The following is a 15,665-nucleotide window of genomic DNA, read 5'->3' on the forward strand; positions in this document are numbered from 1 at the left end:
GCCGATGGAGGGGGAGAAGACTATGGAAACCTTCAACTATCTCCCCATCTGCCACCCGCGTATCATTATCCTTTTTATCATCCTGCTGCAGTACACGTTTGTTTTCGTTTGTTCTGTTTCGTATGATTTCTCTATTATCCCTTCTCCCCCGGTTTTGTCTGGTGTCAAAAGATAATAGTTTTCCGTTTTTTTCCGTTTCACTTAACGCTATAATTATGCCGAGCCTTTGCTTCAACTCAGCTACTTGCATATTTGTTTGCCCGTTTCATCAACACACATTTACACTTATACAAAAAAAAACAGAGAAAATCCTATCCATAGTGTATTACAGGGTTTCACACTTTATCTCAAGACCGCGGAACCCCTTCTCGAATCTGTCTTAGCCAAAGCCAAGACTGCGGTATGATGCTTGAAAACGTTGATGATACCTGAATTCATCGGATGCAATGCTGAATCTGCGGCACATTTCTCGAAACACACTGGTCCGCGCCGAGGACATGCGGTCCAATATTTTTTTACACGGATAACCTTTGTGTACATCAGTGTACTGAAAACAGTGAATTATTTTTTCGTGTTTTTACCAGAAAAGATTATTTAAACAGTTCAAACTACTTTCTTAACACTTGTAAATATTTTAATTAAACAAATATGCATTCACTCATTTTATTAAACTGTCTTTTTTTGGTAAAAAAACGAAAAGGATAATTGAGTGTTTCTAATAGACTGATGTACACAAAGGTTATCCGTGTAAAAAAATATTCGACCGCATGTCCTCGGCACGGACCAGTGTGTTTCGAGAAATGTGCCGCAGATTCAGCATTGCATCCGATGAATTCAGGTATCATCAACGTTTTCAGGTATCATCAACGATTTCAAGCATCATACCGCAATCTTGGCTTTGACTAAGACAGATTTGGGAAGGGGTCCCGCGGTCTTGAGATAAAGTGTGAAACCCTGTATATTCGACACGCGCTGCTCTCTGCTTGCCTTCACATTTAAAAAAGAACGCGTGAATGTGTATGATGGTGCTGGCTGCTGCTGCTGCTGCTCCTATTAGCGCCTACTAATGAGAGCCTAGTGCTTTTGGAGAGAGAGAAATATATGTATGTAAGCATGTATGTATGTATATTGCGTATATATGCTATAGAAGATGAAACTTTGCAAAGCTTTATACAGGGTGGGGCGACTTCAGCAGTGTTCAGAGTGTGTTTGAAAAAAGTTTGTCAAAGTTTGTCCCAGCGTTCTCCCTACTACACCGGATCACTTGCTCAAAACGATCACTCGATCAACCCTACGGAAAACATAGAGTTGGGCTTTTGTTCTCACTTTTCTCACGCGTCTCTCGATATATTTATATATATTTGCACAAAACAAACACACACACAATTACGGAATTGTGATGCATTTTTCTCCTTTAGTGAAGATTGCAATATGGGCTCACTGTTTTTTTTTTGCAATATTAATATCATTTGTATTTCTGTTTACGTTGAGTGTGTCCTTGTATTTGTCCCAATGTCTTTGTATGTGATTTATTGTGAAGGGGTCAGGTTTTTTTCGTTTAATTTTCCATTACAAATAGCATTTGTAAATAGGTTTCATCATCATATCAAGTGAAATTTGCTTTATTATGTTTCCTGTCTCCTCTCTCTCTCTCTCTCTCTCTCTCTCTCTCTCTCTCTCTCTCTCTCTCTCTCTCTCTCTCTTTTCTTCCTGCGTCTTGGCGCGCAAAACCAATTGAAGATAATTCATTTTACTAGCATGTCAACACACGTCACATCCCTATATCCGTTAAGAACTTTGTATCAGGGACAAACTGAATTCAAGATAAAAGAATGAAACAGAAAGAAACACGTACATGAATACCGATATCGGCTACTGGGGTCACTAACAGGGGAGATGATGTGTACGAGAGGGAGATAAAATATGAAAAAGAGTTATCTTCATTCGAAAAAATAGCAGTAGAAGTATTGATCGTAACATATTTACACTTACATTATATACTTGTGTGTGTGTGTTTTCGTCGTATAAAGTTCCAGTTTTTGCTTTAAATGAGTAATGGGATGGTGGTGAAGCAAACGGAGGAAACTACCACTAACCACTAAACTCTGCCACTACCACTGATGATACTGAGAAACGATTAATTAACACGTACCGAGAGAGTTTGCTTAAACATAAATGCACCCGCATTCCACTGTTGCTTCCTTTTGCTTACCCACCCTCCTCCCCCCTCCGAACCACGAACTCTTCTGATGAACGCGAGTGAATAAAGAGATTGATTGACTTTTGATTGTTTCATCCACACCACGTGTCTCTAATCTCGTTGTGTTCGTTCCCCACGCGCGCGCGCCCTTTTCGTTTAGTAACTTAAACAAGACACAAAATTGGAAAAAAAGGAAAGAAAGAGAAGCGTTTTAAATCATCAGCAAACAATGCTATAGTTTAAAAGAAACAAACAAACGAATATTCAGTACCACATTGTCGTTTTCTGGTTCTATGCTCCTTGTATCGCTCTCTTTAACCGATCGTTCTCTCGTTAACGCTAAGCTTGTTCTCTTCCTCCCGCGTTACGATGTAAAGCTTCAGGACAGGAATGATACGACAGGCTCGTGTTAGTAAGTGTTTAGACAAATAGATACTTTGAAGCTGCTCTAACGCTTTAAAACCTGTCAGCGATATTACGAACGAGGGACCCAAAATACACACGCACACACCCGCATGAAGCAGCTGCCCGAGGAGTAACAATTAGAGCAATCGTATTAATGTGCATTTAAAAAAAAAAAAACAAAACAAAACTCAGTAAAAGCAGCATACTACAGTAGAACCTACACAAGCTGATGTTGTTCAATTAAGCTAACACTGCACGCCTGTGGACGAAGGTCAAGCAAAAACGTACAGCAAAACAGCACAGAGCGTCCACGACAAAAAGGATAAGCAAACGATTTGCAAAAGAAACAAGCGCGGCGATTTCTTCACTAAAAACAAAAAAAAACAATCCTCCCAAAGGGGGATAATTCATACACAGAGTAGTACTGTGAACTTCAAGCTACTATTGAACTGCGATCCGAAGTCAGCATAGCACACATAAAGCATTCTCTTACATTCGCGAACTGTAATGTAAAGTAGTGGACGTACGTGGAGAGCAACTAAACGCGAGCATAAACTATCGTAAACGCGAAATAAAGCGGAATTAATAGAGAAATCATCTACGTGCACACCAACGGGGGGTGTTAAGGAAAGGGGGACAAAAATTAACACAAAATACCACAAAAACCCCCTGCCGCATGGTACGCACGGTCTTACATCCCCCTTTTTTGCGCTAATAAATCACACTACTACTGATTGACCGTGCACGATTGGCATATATATCTTTCTCTCTCTCTCTAACGTTCACTAAATACGCTTCCACGCTCAGTCCGGGAAAGGGTTGCGTCTTTCCCTTTTGTTTTGTTTTTTTTAGCTAAACGATTCGGGGGGGACGACTTCAACATTGGCAAAACACTAAACTCCCTCTCTGACTCGAAACGTGTTTTTGTTTTCCTTTTTCCCGTTTTATCTTGAATTGTCCCACACCCCGGGTTGTGCGCGCCTGTGACACAGTTTTTTTTTGTTTGTTTGACGTCTTCCCGCTCTCGTAGTAAACCTAGTTTTTTTTAATACGCCATATTACATATTACAGTATATGTATATATGAGAGCTAAGCAGCGGTGAATGTGTGTGTGTGAATGCATCGTAGAAACCTAAATAAATAGCCGAATAGTTGCTGCATTGCCCCCACCATTCCGCTCTCCGGAGCCCCACCGCATATGAGTGATGTTAGTTAGCAGCGTCTCTGCGTCTCAATTAAAACAAACGACCCGACCCGGACTCGGGTGTACAATGTATGTGTACGGGGAAGAGGAAGAAGTGCCACGGTCCGCTGTTGGCAGGGGGGAATTGGGTAGAAGAAGAAAGAAAACGAAACCCGGAGGGAAGGGTGGACTGCGCGCAGAGATACCGGTTGTTAGTTCCGGGCTGCAATCACTGCTGCTGCTGTTAATGATGATGATGACGAGGTTTGCGCTCCCGGCGACGGTAGCGACGTTGAGGGATCGGTGGCACGGCCGGACATTTATCAGAAGGGTGCGGCCTCCTTGTATTCACTTGGGTCCATGGTGAAGAAGTCTTCCAGCTTCCACTGGAGCGTCTCGAACGTGGGTCGCCTCATCGGGTCCTTGTTCCAGCACTCGAGCATTATCTCGTACAGTGGGGTGTTGCAGTTCTGCGGCTGCGGCATGCGGTACCCGTGCTCGACCTGTGTCAGCACTTCCGCGTTTGTCATGCCTGGAGAAGGGCGAATAAAGAAGGGTACATACATTAGCATAGGCATTTAATGACAAAAAAAGAAACAAAAAGCACTTACCCGGATACGGTATTCTGCCGTACGTGACCAGCTCCGTGAGCAGGATGCCGAAGCTCCACACGTCGGATTTGATCGAGAACTTGCTGTAGTTGGCCGCTTCCGGAGCGGTCCACTTGATCGGGAACCGGGCACCGACCCGTGCCTCGTATTCATCCTCTTTGATTAATCTGCAAAATTGACGAGGCATTAGTAAGCAAATACTTTCTCTTTTTGGTCGTCTCCTTTCCCTAAACTTACCTAGCTAATCCGAAATCGGCAATCTTGACGATATTGTTATCACCGACCAGCACGTTACGTGCGGCCAAGTCACGATGGATGTAGTTCTGGGACTCGAGGTACGCCATGCCGGCCGCAATCTGGGCCGCCATATCGATGAGCTGGGGCAGCTTCAGCGATCTGCCCTTACCTGTGTGTGTGGTTTTTGTGAGGGGAAAAATAAAAAAATGAATGATTAGCTAACAAAAAGAAGGAGTCTGAGCACACACACACACACACTTACCCTGCAGATAGTCTAGCAATGAGCCGTGCTTCATGAGCTCTGTGATGATGTAGATCGGTTCCTCCAGCGTGCAAACGGCGTACAGCTGGATCAGCTTGACGTGCCGCAGCTTCTTCATGATCTGTGCCTCGGCAAGGAAATCCTTCGGATCCATCGTGCCTAAGAGAGAGAGAGAGAGAAAGAGAGAGAGAGAGAGAGAGGAAAGAATGGGTTAAGGTATTTGACGGGAAAGCCTTTTCAATGCTCCTTTTTCCTTACCTGATTTGAGTGTCTTGATGGCAACCGGGGTGGTGTTGTTCCAGAGTCCTTCCCACACGTCGCCGAACTGTCCCGAGCCGAGCTTGCGCACAAACTTGAGGGACGTTCTATCGATTTCCCACTGATCGCGTGTGCGATGAGATAGACCATCCGTGACAGGTTTCTCGATCTGTGTGGAAGGAAGAGGGTCGTTTTAGTACACATGTTTCGTTTTGGTGTGTTGTTGTGCTTCATACTTAATAGGCGTTAGGCGTTGTACAATACAAGGGAATGAGGGGCAAAATATTTTACAAAAATAGCAAGCAAGGAATAAACGATTTAGCAAGATAAACAGTCACATTGAAATTCAACATTAATGTGTAAAAATGAAACGAACGGGGAGGGCGGGAGAAGGTTTACACTATCAATTATGCGTACACAGCAGCGAGGTAGGTCTTCGTTCCGGAAAGAGACACTGATGTGATTTGGTTTTGTGAGATACGAAACACAGACACACACACACGGGTGTAAGAAACGCCTCGCAACAACCATTAGACACCGAGGCGACAGCAGCAGCTCGGAATACCTTCTACCACCAGCGCGCGCGCGCGATCGTGCGCTAGCATCAATAAATACTACAGGACAAGAACGGTGGAATGCGACGACGACGTTCTTTCCTTGGTCAATGTCCAGCAAGCAGGTCACAACGACGCCAACAACCCGCTTCGAATTCGAATTCTGCTCGTTCGTGAAGGGAAGGCGCGCGCATCTTTCGATGATCGCCGTGTCGTGTCCCGCCCAAAGTGTAATTAAACTTGCAAAACGATCGTGTGTGCGTGTGCGCGAAGAGGTGTGGTGGCGGCATTGTGCCGGTGGGTAGGAAGAAAGTCGTTTCAATGCAAATGCGTCCCGGTACACCACACAAGAGGTTGCACCGTGGCAGAAAGATGAGCTGTACCACGCTGACAGACACACACCCAACAACGAACAGTGCGTGTGTGTCAACTAAAGCGCACCTTAAGCTGAGTAGGCGAGGAAGTAACAAAAAAAAAAAAACATCCGCTCACTGTGTCGTTGGCCGCGCAGGCGCAGCGTTTCTTCCGGCAGTGTACAAATAAATTCGCGCGCATGAAGGGTAGGGTAGTAGGCGCAAAAGGAGGATCATCTTCTTGCGCACACACGAAAACGCGCGTACGGAATGTGCGTTGCTAATGGGGTAACAGCATACTGTACGCTTGTACGCTGTTTGTAAATTTCGTTCTAACATTTTAAAGCAACAGGTAGCACAATTCCTCTCGCCTGAAATGAAAGTGAACGCACGCTGGCGACGGAGGGGCAACCGCACAAAGCCTTACCTTTGTACTACACACCCCGTGCACACCACCATTGACGTCACGCAATAAGCAGCGTTTACACTCCGTTAACTTTATATCGCTCGATTCTGTTCTGTTCCCAGCAATAAACAGAAATTGGAAGTACAATTTACGTTTTATTCATCTTCATTCCAAGAAGGGTTGCTTCTTTCCTGTGCGAAGATCACGATCGCAAGGGGGGGTTGTTGAGGGTGTTTGGGTTTGCAAATTGCGGTTCGTCGCCTTAAGTCTTTCTGGGCGCTGCTTTGTTGCATTGGCGATGCGCGCGTTTGAATAAAACGTCCATTTCCGGAGTTTCGTGCGACACAACCGCAGAGTGATCGTGTACGTCAATCTCGTCCGAGAGAGATTGATCTGTGTGTGTGTGTGTGTGTGTGTGTGTTATGTGCTCATCATACTGCATCACCATCGTTCACCCTTGCTCCTTGCCTTTTTGCTTGAAAATAGTGTAATTAAAAGGCGCAGAAGTTATTTTTCAATCTTGTAGCTAAAACACCAGGAAGAGATCAATCAGGATAGGGGCACATATTGAGCCGTCGTTTTGTTTCTTTTCAATCGGCAGCAATAATCACGCAAAGCAACAAATGCATTTCTAGAGAAGATGTATGCAGTGCAGATAGCAGAGGTATGCCCCTGTGGACTGCATGCATATGTGTTATTGATTTTTGTTTTGTTCTTTATGATAAATTGCAGTACATTTATCATATGCCATTCCTTGGTGTGGTTGCTGCGGGCAGTCTCCTCGGGTACGTCAGAAACACCCGACCGATGGGGCTGCTGTTCAGTTTTGTACCAGATAAATTGGAAACTGGAAATTGACCGTGCTTGCTTCTTCATACGATTTATTGATTTGCCTTGCGCTATTGGTTCGTTCACTTCCGTGTGTTGAGCCGCGGGGGGTGCTTTTAAATTAACCACACACAATTGTATGTAAAACAGTAGTGAAATATTGTTCAATCGAAAGCGGGTAGTAAGCGGAGCGAAATTTATGTTTCAATTAAAATAATCAAACATATGTGGTCAATCGGATTGGCTAGAACTTGTTCTAGAACGTAGAACAAATACGCAGCACGGAGCTTTATCCAAACGGCATAATCATCAATGTGCGACATCGCGTTCTTGTATAGCTTTGTGTACCGCGATCGATTGAAGCTCCGATCGAACGGTCGCAGGGGGGCAGTTAAACGGGTGCGCGCTCGTGTGTGTGTGTGTGTATTTTATGTCTTGAGTCAAGCATCGCATATGAAATGAGATGATGATGCTCTGTTTTCATGACGTTACGTTTCTTTGTGTGCCTTTTTTTGCTCGCATACTTGCAAAACAAGCCATGACAGATCATCCATCGAAACGCCACGATCGAACGATCGGAACACCACCGAGAGCACACCCTACACAGGTAGCAGGAACAACGTGGCCCGGGAATGTGTACCGGTGGTGTGTGTGGTTGTTTCCCTTTCCTTCCCCTTCCACCAACCTCCCAGAGCAGCCGGCAGGAAGCCATTGAACGCGTTTCTTTTTTTTCGGTGTGTTTTTATAGCGGCTTGGCTCGGCGGCGGCGTCGGCGGTTTGGCCCGTTAGGATCCAAGGCCGTTGGGTGCATTGGAACAACGCCGCACGATCGCGGCGTCATTCGCGAAGATGACGTTTCGTGGCGTGGGGTGGGGTTGGGAGAATGGTTGAATTACAGCCCCCTCATGGGCTAGAGCTGGGTACCGTTAGGTTTGGGGAAAAAAGGAGGATCAACTGTGCCGGTAAGGCCTTGCACGAAGAAAAGCTTCTATTGGAAGGAGTAGTTTATTTACAAAGCAAGAGATTGTACAATTTATTTACATAGAAAACATAAAAGTTTAGGAAGTATAATTTAAACATTTTATAAAACAAAATAAGAGGCTCTAAAAATGAACAAAGTTAATCACTAATTGTAACCATTAAAATCAACACTCAGGCCTAAACTGTTAACATTTGTACACTAAGGGAGGAAAACTACTCAACATCAACTAACTATGTTTACGTTTACTGTACACAAATTCATTCTAACGGATAGCTGAAGACGTTGGAATGGAGCATTGCATGGAAATTCTATGTTGCTTTTTTTTAATAAATTGATCATCAACGACGGAGTGGAGGGGGCGGGAGAGTATGCTGTAGTCAAACAAACACTGCTTCCTACCTCAAACAGCTGATAGAAACGACTTGACTGTGCAAATGATTGATGTTGATATGTTGAGATGACGAATGAGAGAAAAGATGGTGAGGTTGTTGTAGTTGATCGGTTGGTTGATTTTATGGTCGTTTTGAGAATTCCATTTATTGGTTCTCGTTCGGTTTGTTTTGTTCAAAAGTGAGGTCGATAAGATTTTAACCGATTTGAATTGATTGATTTTGATCGTTTTTTCATGAGTGCGCGTTATTGCGTTTAATCCGGTTTGTTTTGTGTTTTAGTTTGATGAAGATGGTGAAAAAGGGGCACCAAAAAAAATGAAGACGATAATACACCGCAACCGAAGGTTAAACAGAGAAGCAAAAGTAAAGAGAGAAAGAGAGAGAGAAAGAAAGAGAAAGAAAGATCTGGTTAGAAGAAAGCTCGGGACGCCCTTGAAAGCGGAGAGAGAGAGAGAGAGAGAGAGAGAGAGAGAGAGAGAGAGAGGACACGGACGCGTTAAGGAAGAGGAAGTACGTTCGCACGAGCTAAAAGAGACTTTTTAAACGCCCAGCGACGAACCTTTCCGAATGACGGATGGTGGCGCACCCCAACACACCCACCTACCCACCGACCGCGCAACCAGGACGAGTCAATCGCCGTGTGGTTCGCGAAAACGTTTCTTCTTCGGCCTCCCTGTCCGTCCGTCCGGTTTGACGTAAGATTTAAAACCATTTGCGAGGTGACGATGAGCGAGGAGAGCGATAAAGGAGCGATCATCGCGAAACATTCGGTCAGCGGAGCAGCACTAATGGCGTTTGGGTGTGTGTGCTTCTACTCTTCACCTCCAAACTCTCGCACTATAAAACGCAGACAGACAGGTGTGGCGGTCGGTGGAGCGGATTTTTACGAGTTGGGTTAATTGGATTTTTAGTTTTCCAAAAAGCGACGGGAGTTCAGTCGATTTTAGCCGTCAAAAACTTAACCATTAATGGTGGGTTGAGCCGCGGAGGGACAATGTAGGGGATTTTTATTGTGTTAAATCTACCCAACTATTGCTTGATGACAACGATAGCTTCAAAACGGGACAGTGAAAAAGAAAAAGGAAAATGGCATCAAAAAGAGATTTGGCGAAAAGAAGGAATAACAGCTATAAACCGAATCTAAACAGGGGAGTGTGTTTTGGAGGCAAAGAAAATCAATCAACCAAGAAAGCACCATTGTCATTCATGTGCTGTCCTGCTAGAGGAACAGTATGCGGGAATTGTCAGATTTCGTACTGAGCTGTGAATTCCACCGTTTTGGGATTTATATGGGATGGCACAAAATCAAAGCAAAGAGTGCAGAAGACGCACATGTGGGTGTCTAACGAGTCAGAATAGGCATCTATAAACATTAATCGTTTCTTGTTGTGGTGTAGAGAAGAACCGCTGTCATTAAATGTTCTATTTTGCTTGTAAAAGAACACATTCAACATGGAAAGCGAAACTGAAAGCAAAGTCCACAACAAAACCGTAACGACAAAACTAACGCAAGAAACGACCAAAGCATCACAAACACACACAATTCACATGTGAAACAGAAGAGATTTGCGCGAAATAATAGAAAAGTTCTACCGATTAGAAGAAGCGACCGAGAATGAAACGATTTCACATAGAAAACAGAAGAGAAAGAAGCAAACTCTCGAAGCATCTCACACGGGAAGAAGGAAAGCGAATTCCGTATTGCATGAAACCGATTAAAGGATAATAAATGAGTAACACTTCGTTTGCGCCTTACCTGTACGCACGGTTTGCAGAGGTTCACGCACAGCCCGTCCGAATCCTTCGAGTAGTGCTCGACCAGCTCCTGCAGCGTGCGGAATGTGGTCCTTCGGGCGATGAAAAAGCCGCCCTCGTCCAGCTGCCGTATGCGGTAGTGCTTGACCGTATCGCCGTCGCGCACTGGAACGGAAAGGGAATTAAGCGAATTAGCGATTATTAACCGTCAATATCCCTGCTTCTGCTGCTGGCCCGTCCATCAATATTTACTTACCGGATAGGGAATAATCATTGTGACGGCTTTCCGAGTCGCGGATCAAGAATGCGCCGTGTTCGTTCTCCGGTAGCAGCAGCTTCTTCTCCGCCTCTATTCTTTTGATCTTGCGGAAGTACCATCTAACGAGAGAGAAGGAGTAAGTAAACGAACAGATTAGCAAAATGACGTAAGGGGTTTGAATAGAGTTTTATTCAGTACAGTATGGCTCTATCGGTGGAACTTTGTATAGAAAAAAATGTTGAATTTTTGTCCACAAATTAGATTTTCCGAGCTGAAATTACTAGTTCAGCATCTAAATTGAGCTAAACTTATTTGCATATTACATTTATTGCCAATTTAGCAACCATAACCTAACATAAAATTTGTTTATTGACTGTAATTATTCCTAATACAGTGACACAACCAAGAATTCATAAAAAAAAAATAATCCAAGAATTGAAGGAATAAAGTGAAAGGAGAAAAGCGATTTATTTATTTATTTATTTATCTATTTATTTATTGAAAATATCAACATGGCTTCTTATGTGGCCCAAGCAACTTGAAATCTATCCTATACTATACTGCACTATCACTTTATATCCAATCAATAACTGGAGTCATGTTGAGTAAAAAGAGCTAGTAAGGGTTTTTTTAAGAATCAATAGAGAATAATTAGAATTCAAATCAGAATACACATGGGATAGGCCATGGACAAAAAAAGGTTCATTAGAGTTTTACTGACATCTCCCAAAAGTTAATACTTGAGAATTCATTACGTCTTAGTGTCCTAGTTCTAAGACCAACAAATAAAAAATTTGCATTTCTGTAGTTCTTGTGGGTAATAATTTTAACATATTTCTAAGAGTTCTTATGAATTCTGATTGGTTGGTTTCTGTATTTTGCGACAATTGTACATGCTGAATAAACTCTCCTGGTAGTCTGAAGTTTTGTTCCAGCACCATTTCTGCAGGAGTTACCTGTAGGTCTTCTTTATGAGTTGCTCTTATTCCTAACAGTATTAGAGGCAGTTTTATCGACCAAGGAAGTCTTAGTCTTAGTCCTGTCCAAATATTGAGGTTAATTTTGGCCTGCAGATATGAGGAGTCAATTGAGTTTGAAAGTAATTTAGCCCCAAATACATTTTGGGCAACCCTGTATTATCAACATTAAATATTGCGTATAAACGAGTATATTTTCTTTGAACTGGCTTAACCTTATATTGAACCAGACAATCTAATAGGAACACCAAATAAGTGAACAATACTCAAGTACAGACCAGACAAACGATAATGGAACGAGGACATGCTCCGTGTTCTCCTTTATATTTGCTCTAACCTAATAACATTCATTGCAAAAAAACCCTAATTGCATTACAAAAACAAGGTGTAAAATTCATAGGAAATCATAAAGCGAGATTAAAGGGTAAAACTGTAACAGACGCGCGAAAAAAAGGGCAACACATTCCGACGGTGTTAGGAGGGCTTGATTGCAGTTGCTATCCCAGCAACCACCATCACCACCACCGCCACTACCTACACTACTCTACTGCCGGACTTCATTTGCTGGAATGAACGACCGCACCAACTCCCCGAAGGAAAGGCCCGGAGGAAAGTTAATTAGCGCCTGCCACACGCAACCGAAACATCCTAGGGCCGGCCGCAGCCGCTGCCCAATGGGTGTCGTTGGAAATTGTCCATTTTGGACAGGTGACTATCATGCAGGCGGACGTGGCCAATCTAGACCACGTGTGGTGGACCCCTTATACGGTGGCGGTTGACGGGCGGGCTGGTAGGATGGCCATTTCTCCCATCACAGCACGCCAATCGCTCCCAAAGGGCCGAGGGGAGAGTGAGTGCGCGCGCGCCACCCGCTTGTTACGAAGAAAGTCTATAATTACCCAGCACTACTACCCATCCCTTGCAGGCAGGCAGCCAGGCAGGGTGTGTATTAGATACATTTCCCGTACCGCGCCTTCCATCGCAGCCCCGCTCCTTTTTGCTTCTCTTGCCACAGGATGGGCGATCAGCGTTTGACATATACAGGGGAGGCCAGTGATGAGGATGGTGGTAGCAAATCTGCATCTCTGTGGTACGGTTAAAAAAAAAAGCTAATCATACAAATACGGCGGGCCCGGGTGTGCATAATTCGCAACGATAAGGCTCGCAGCAGCAGCACGACCCTATCTCGCCCTTAATTGGCATCAGGGCGGCAGATGCATTTTTGCCCATTTCGCAACGCAACTCCGGGTGAGGTGGAGACAAAATGGTCCTCCATCCTTACGAGTGACATAAGCTGCGTTTTGCCTTCCAGGCCCTTACGCCGAACCTTCCCGCTCTTAACACTACGCAGCGTTTTTGGAAAGCTCTCGACATGGGGGGCTTGTCGATGTATTAAACAATTTCTATTGGAGTACAACCACCCAAAGCGGTTGATGATGATGCTCCTCTCCGCACAAAGTGACAATGGGGAATGTTTTGCAATTTTCCACCGAGCGAAAGGGACCATCATTTTTCTCTTTGCAATCCACAAATAGATGGTGGCGTTGTTAGGGGACACATTCGTGTCTTTCATTTGCACATCTAATTGGGAACTAGTTTCTAGTGTTGGTGGCTGAAAATTTATGCGTACAACAAGATAGTGTGGATAGTGTTTGCGTTGGCAATTGTCGAGCAGTGCGCCCCACAGGTTCCGGTGAGAGAACAAAACTGCGCGATACGGGGGGAGATGATCACGCGCCCATCATGTGTGTTTCTCACGCATTGCGGCAACTGATGTACTTTGTGCCGAGGGGATCAATTATCGACCCAAAGTGCAGGTTAAAAATAACGCCACATTAAATCAGCTTGTTTGAGGTGGGCGATGAGGTGGTGGTGGTGCAACAATATCAAAGCCCCGCCGCAGCAAAGTGTATCATCATCATCCGGTGGCGTGCGAGTAGAATCACTGTAAACCCTGTGCAGGCTTACATAAAACCCAAGCCCGAACAGGATGAAAGCACACTGTTTCCATGGGTACAAGTTCCTCATTGGCTTAAATAATAATCAATGATTTACATGCCCGAATAAGTTACAAGCGTGTAACAGAGCTTTAATCTTGCCAGAGCTTGTCGGCACTTGCCGGCAAAAGAGTAATTGTTTTGCACACAATTTATCTGGACATCCACAAAAGATAAGCCAGATGCATTGGTAAATTATTCGAAATAAGCGCATTAATTTGCCACGACTGCGAGACGCTCGGTGCCATCCACATCCGTTCGATGCAATTAATATCTTTCGATGCAGCACACGATGTACGGCGCAGACAAATTGTGAACCCTCCTCTCTCTCTCTATCGCCTCACTAGCAGCGAGCTTTGAGACAGCAGTAACTATGTACGGGGCTCATTTTACGCATCAATCAGACCCCGTTCAGACCTGTTCAGGTACCAAGTTCGTGACTGTATGATAAAGCACAAAAATTCGCATACACGATCAAATGCACGCAATTAGCAAAAATAAAGAGGGTTACTACTGCACAGTTGCGCCTTGTCGATGATGATTCCGCACGAGACGGCGAGCCCAGCAGCGATGCTGCTGTTTATTTAATTTATTGTTTTGTTTCGTGCTGTTGCCATCATACGGCTGATAGACAGCGAGACGAAACTCACAACTCATGGGACAATTATTTGTTTGTCAGATTGTGTTCAGCCACTGTACTGCACTATGTGCGTGTGTGAGTGTGTGCTGGTAATTATATGCCCTCAGTTGTTGAATGTAATGCTGCTGGTTTGGTTGGTTGGCGCCAAAACAAAAATTAATTGTAAAAAAAAAAACAAACCCAAAGAGCAATAAACCACACACGTAAACGTTAAAGTGTCTGGAGCTTATTTGCATTAAGCAATAAAAAATAGAAGCAGAAAAAACTAGTCTAAATGAACGCGTAAAAAGGTGTGTTAAACAAGAAAACGGTACGTAATTGTGTACGGTAATTGGAAGCACTTTGGCAGTTTAGCGAATTGTGACAGACATCTTTTTGTTGTCAGTTGCTTTGTTCGGAAGAGAGCACAAACACACCAGACAGCACAAAATAGAAAGAGATCTTTGCGATTTTCCCTTATTGAATTAGAGACACATGACAAAGAGGAGGAGTTTGATCAAAATCATCACACACACGCGCCTGTAGTGGTGCCTGTAATTGTCATTAATTTACATTTATGCACGGCTTATCAGGCTTAGCTTGGAAATTACAACATTGCAACCCCGAGAGCGTGAAATTGTACAAATGTGCAAGGCTAAAAATAACTTACAAGTGGAAAATTTTCAAACCAACCACCATCGTGCATCCGCCCCTAACCGGGGAGAGGTGACGACGATCGGGTGCCGCTGATAGGGCGTGAAAACTTTCCACCATTTTCCAGAACAGTCACCAGCAAGCAGATCGCAGATAGAGTGAGTGATGTACAGTGGCGCTGATCTTTATTTTTAATGCCGGTGTTTGTGCCACTATTGAAAGGGCAAAACAATGGCGAATAACAAGAACGATGGTCGTTAAAATGAGGGTACAAACATGCACAGAATTTCTGGAAAATGCCACACGTTTCTGTTGGAGGGATTTCCCAGCTTAGAAGTTTGCTTTTATTGCTGGCATTATGTAACAGCGTGGTTTATGAGGCAGTGGAGAAGTGAAGAAAACAATGTAAGTAAAAAAAGCACAAACATGCACACCCTCACAGAAGCAACAATGGCGGCGCAAACGGAGCTTCAAAATGTTGCTTTGCATCATCAATATTTTGGTATTTAATTTCTTCAACATACCACACTCATTACATCATCGAGGCGAAATAATTTTCGCTGAGATCAGCGTGGCAGCTCATCATCTCTGCCTCTGTGGCGGTTGTGGTAAAGGCAAAGCCTTAATTTCAAATTCGAACCCACTGCTGCTCAATTCTTAAGACTCATCCGATCTATTCTGGTGCGATTCCGTGCGTTGTTTGCCTTTCGCTGTCCGCACATTCGACGGGTGT

The 15,665-nt window shown here is 44.1% G+C and overlaps 1 protein-coding gene across 5 annotated transcripts in view; it reads right to left on the bottom strand.

Annotated features, from left to right (window-relative positions):
- Positions 1–1,637: 1,637 nt before the first annotated feature.
- The window catches only part of LOC120952977 (tyrosine-protein kinase Src42A), a 90,236-nt gene continuing 76,208 nt past the window's right edge, over positions 1,638–15,665 (bottom strand). For 4 of the 5 annotated variants that reach the window (XM_040372596.2, XM_040372597.2, XM_040372595.2 and 1 more), the window contains 7 exons: positions 10,683–10,804; positions 10,428–10,591; positions 5,157–5,325; positions 4,899–5,057; positions 4,637–4,805; positions 4,400–4,566; positions 3,469–4,320 (listed from right to left, as the gene is read on the bottom strand). In XM_040372596.2, the coding sequence (XP_040228530.1) occupies positions 4,112–4,320; positions 4,400–4,566; positions 4,637–4,805; positions 4,899–5,057; positions 5,157–5,325; positions 10,428–10,591; positions 10,683–10,804 (1,159 nt within the window). In that variant the 3' untranslated portion in view covers positions 3,469–4,111. Of the gene's footprint in view, positions 4,321–4,399; positions 4,567–4,636; positions 4,806–4,898; positions 5,058–5,156; positions 5,326–10,427; positions 10,592–10,682; positions 10,805–15,665 lie in introns of all 5 variants that reach the window. The other variant, XM_040372593.2, reaches the window with a different exon arrangement.

The sequence above is a fragment of the Anopheles coluzzii genome, chromosome 2 (assembly GCF_943734685.1).
Source record: "Anopheles coluzzii chromosome 2, AcolN3, whole genome shotgun sequence".
NCBI lineage: Eukaryota > Metazoa > Arthropoda > Insecta > Diptera > Culicidae > Anopheles > Anopheles coluzzii.